Source organism: Pholis gunnellus, assembly GCF_910591455.1.
Source record: "Pholis gunnellus genome assembly, chromosome: 17".
NCBI lineage: Eukaryota > Metazoa > Chordata > Actinopteri > Perciformes > Pholidae > Pholis > Pholis gunnellus.
The window spans coordinates 7,800,558-7,804,704 of NC_136544.1; the positions used below are offsets into that span (position 1 = coordinate 7,800,558).

General features: G+C 53.0%; 1 protein-coding gene across 1 annotated transcript; it reads left to right on the forward strand.

The window, feature by feature from the left end:
- The first annotated feature begins 217 nt into the window (after positions 1–217).
- On the forward strand, positions 218–2,683 carry LOC306709687 (frizzled-2-like). Its single transcript, XM_079177934.1, has one exon. It carries the CDS (start codon positions 225–227, stop codon positions 1,851–1,853), a length of 1,629 nt encoding a protein of 542 aa, XP_079034060.1. The 5' UTR covers positions 218–224; the 3' UTR covers positions 1,854–2,683.
- Positions 2,684–4,147: the final 1,464 nt, after the last annotated feature.

Consider the following 4,147-nt stretch of genomic DNA (forward strand, 5'->3'; position numbering starts at 1 on the left):
TGCCGCCTTGATGTGTTGTGGAACTCGGAGTTGTAGAAAAGAAAAAAAGTCAGCCAGCAGTCCTCTGCGGAGACCAGGGAGCAGCGGTCCAGTCTTCACCTCCGGTTTTTCCACCGTAGTAAGTTACTCTCTATTAAGAACTACTTGCAGAACTGATGGTACACACTGAGCAAGTTTTTACAGCAAGTTAGATCGGGCTGAAGAAGTTGTTAAACTTTGGGAAGATGATTTCTTGGTCTGTTGCCCTCCTGCTGCCTCTGCTGCTATCAGCCCAGTATCATGGGGACAACGGAATAGTGGTCCCGGAGCACGGCTTCTGTCAGCCGATTTCCATACCTCTGTGCACGGACATAGCCTACAACCAGACCATCATGCCCAATCTGGTGGGCCATTACAACCAGGAGGACGCGGGACTCGAGGTGCACCAGTTCTACCCTCTCGTGAAGGTGCAGTGCTCGCCGGAGTTGAAATTCTTCCTGTGCTCCATGTACGCGCCCGTGTGCACGGTCCTGGAGAAGGCCATCCCTCCCTGCAGGTCGATCTGCGAGCGAGCCAAGCAGGGCTGCGAGGCTCTCATGAACAAGTTCGGCTTCCAGTGGCCGGACCGCCTGCGCTGCGAGAACTTCCCGGTGCTCGGGGACGGACAGATCTGTGTGGGCCAAAACGATTCCTCCGCCGCCACCGTCCCGCCCATCATTCCGGTCCCGGGCACCCACGACCTCACCGACGTCCCCGCGCACGAGAGGCCTTTCCGGTGCCCGCCCGTGCTCAAAGTGCCCCCGTATTTGAATTACAAGTTCCTGGAGGTGAAGGACTGTGCGGCTCCGTGTGAGCCGTCACGGAGCGGTGGATACATGTTCTTCAGCGACAAGGAGATCCGCTTCTCCCGCATATGGATCCTGGTCTGGTCCGTGCTTTGCTGTGCGTCCACCTTGTTCACGGTGACCACCTATTTGGTTGACATGCAGCGCTTCAGGTACCCTGAGCGACCAATCATCTTCCTGTCCGGCTGCTACACCATGGTCTCTGTAGCCTACATAGCCGGCTACTTCCTGGGGGACAAGGTGGTGTGCAACGACAGCTTCAGCCCCGACCGCTACAAGACCATCGTCCAGGGCACCAAGAAGGAGGGCTGCACCATCCTCTTCATGATGCTCTACTTCTTCAGCATGGCCAGCTCCATCTGGTGGGTTATCCTGTCCCTCACCTGGTTCCTGGCGGCGGGCATGAAGTGGGGCCATGAGGCCATCGAGGCGCACTCGCAGTACTTCCACCTGGCGGCCTGGGCGGTGCCGGCCGCCAAGACCATCAGCATCCTTGCCATCGGGCAGATCGAGGGCGACGTGCTCAGCGGCGTCTGCTTCGTCAGCCTGAGCAGCCTGGACCCCCTGCGGGGCTTCGTGTTGGCCCCTCTCTTCATCTACCTCTTCATCGGCACCTCCTTCCTGCTGGCCGGCTTCGTGTCGCTGTTCCGCATCCGCACCATCATGAAGCACGACGGCACCAAGACGGAGAAGCTGGAGCGGCTGATGGTGCGGATCGGGGTGTTCAGCGTGCTCTACACCGTGCCCGCCACCATCGTCATCGCCTGCGTCTTCTACGAGCAGTCCTTCCGCCCCCACTGGGAGCGCAGCTGGGTCAGCCACAACTGCAGGGGCCTGGCCATCCCATGCCCCGCGCAGACGGGGCCCCGCATGACCCCAGACTTCACCGTCTACATGATAAAGTACCTCATGACACTGATAGTGGGTATCACCTCTGGGTTCTGGATCTGGTCTGGAAAGACTCTACAGTCCTGGCACAAGTTTTACACGAGGCTGACAAATGGGAAACAAGGAGAGACCACCGTGTAGAGTGAAGGGACATTCCGAATGTTGCTGGGACTTATTAGCTGTTTTTGTCATGTGATAGGTTGTAGGAAGCACGGCGCGTCGCCACAAGGTTCTCCCCCAGCGTTTGTGTATTCGCCTCAGCTTCACAGCCACACATGCATGCCAAACTGTGGGGTCAGGGTTTGACAAAAAGGGCAGGCTGGATAAACAAGGATTGAGCCGGACTGTCTGAACAAATAACAAGCATGGCTATGGATGCCATGTGCTGAAATGCCCTCCCTCCCCTCCCCCCCCCCCCTCTCTCTCTCTCTCTCTCTTAAAGCCACCTCGAGCTCACGTTGAGTGATGATCCAGCAGCCGAGGAAACTCGGGAGAAATGAGCGGCGGAAAGAGCGGCGGTCTAGTCTCCCCTGTAAACGTTTCATATGTACTTCAATGACGTTGTAAATTTGTAAAAACATGAAATGATATATTTTGTATTTATAGAAAGTAAACACTTTTCCTTGTCTGCCAGTGTACTTTACTTTTGCACTGTAAGAATGCCACGTACTGTAGATCTAGACATGCTCCTTTCAAAAAATATATAATTTCTGGTTTTGAATTACGTTGTTTTTGAATGGATTAAAAGAACATTTCAGTCTTTTTCAGAAGCTGTTTTTGTTTTAGCCCACTGTAAAAAAAAAAAGAAACATGTGCTGAGACTCAGTAGAATGTGTGCAGATATAATCAACTAATCAAATGCTTTGATTTCAATTTCCTTGTTCAATGGGAAAAACTGTGTATTTCTTTACTTTTCCCCTTCCTTATGTTGAGTATTCTTTACTGATTAAATAATATGGTGTTACTTTCTTTGATAACAGAACAATCGTGCTGTTTTCTCTGGGGGGGGGGGGGGGGGGGGTCTTGTCGCACCTGGACATCTGTTGCCTCAGACAGTAAAATAAATCATTGTCATTCCGAATGGAATCAGACTGTAAACCCCTCTCTCCGAAATACAAGGCTGTGAGTTTCATACCGGAGACGATTGGACACACCTCGCCTGTTATGTATTCCGATACGTTCTGAAATATTTCACATCCAAGTGTCTGGTGACTGGACAAACTGGTGCCAACCTGCAAGAAATGCTTCCTCACACATGTCCACCAACATCGCCTCCGAGTGCCAAACAAAACAAGGAGCCTCCTTTTTATTAGCCTGTAGTTGGAGAGGGCCTCGGTTAAATCAACACAGGAGTCGTCTGTCGCCGAGGAGGTCCGCGCTGTTGCGATAATTGTGAAAAATGTCTCGGCCTCTTTGGCGAAGGGAAAAACCGGGGTGTTCTGGGTTTTTTTTTTTTTGCCGTAGTGTTGCTTACTACTCGGTGCAGTGCTGCCAAGTTGTTGGAGGGCCCCCCCCCCCTGAGGAACAGGCATGGCTGAAACTGAACCTTTCTCTGCGGTGATGTCATGAAGCAGATGGGTGTGTTGGAGAAAGTTGATCCTCTTGCCTCGGAGCGAAGGCTTCGGGGCAGGAGAGCATTGCACGCACATACAGCACAGTACTGTGCATTCCTATTGTTACTGCAACGCTTTACGGGGGAGGTGGGGGGGGCATAATCACTATATTGAGCTGCATCTCTCTAGGTCTACAGAGTAGTTACTGACATGAACACGTGGCAGCCAGCCGTACTGTCAGCGCAGCTCGTGGCCTCTTGGACAAGTTGCTGTTTTGTCTTTCTTGCATCTTTATCTGGGGATGAAGAAACGTAATAACAGGCAGGTAAGAGGTGGAAACTGATCCTCTGAGAAGGGGGTGGGGAGAGAAAAAACAAAACATAAATCTTCCCTCTTACACCCCGTCTGCCTCCACCCTCCTCCCCTCTCTCCCTCTCTCTCTCTCTGCTCAGATGATTGGGGGGGGGGGGGGGGGGGGGGGGGGGGAATGCGGGTGAGTCAGCGGAGCGGCGCTGGGCCTTCGCCCGGTGACAGACAGTCTCCTGTGAGCTGCTCACTTCAAAGCGCCGCCGAAACCTGACTAGCTCCTTGTAAACAGTGCCGCCTGGCCCGAAGGCCCACTTCCTGCGCTTAACTCAACTTAATGGCCGGCTTGTTTGGCTTTGCACCGGAGCGGAGAGACGAGTGAAGAGCGAGAGGATGAAGACAAGCGGCTTTGGGGTGGGGTTTGGAGGGGGGGTAGAGAGAGGGAGATTTTAGTCTTTTTTGATGGGGTGAGGGTTTGGAGAGCGTGATGGAAAGTTTGGTTTTATTCGGTTGCTTTTGTCTTCCTCCAAGGGGGGAAAACAACAAAGAAAGAAAAGAGAAGGAGAATCCAAATGA

Bases quoted from the DNA above. Each gene is read 5' to 3' on its own strand.
- LOC306709687 (XM_079177934.1), top strand. From the start codon at position 225: ATGATTTCTTGGTCTGTTGCCCTCCTGCTGCCTCTGCTGCTATCAGCC.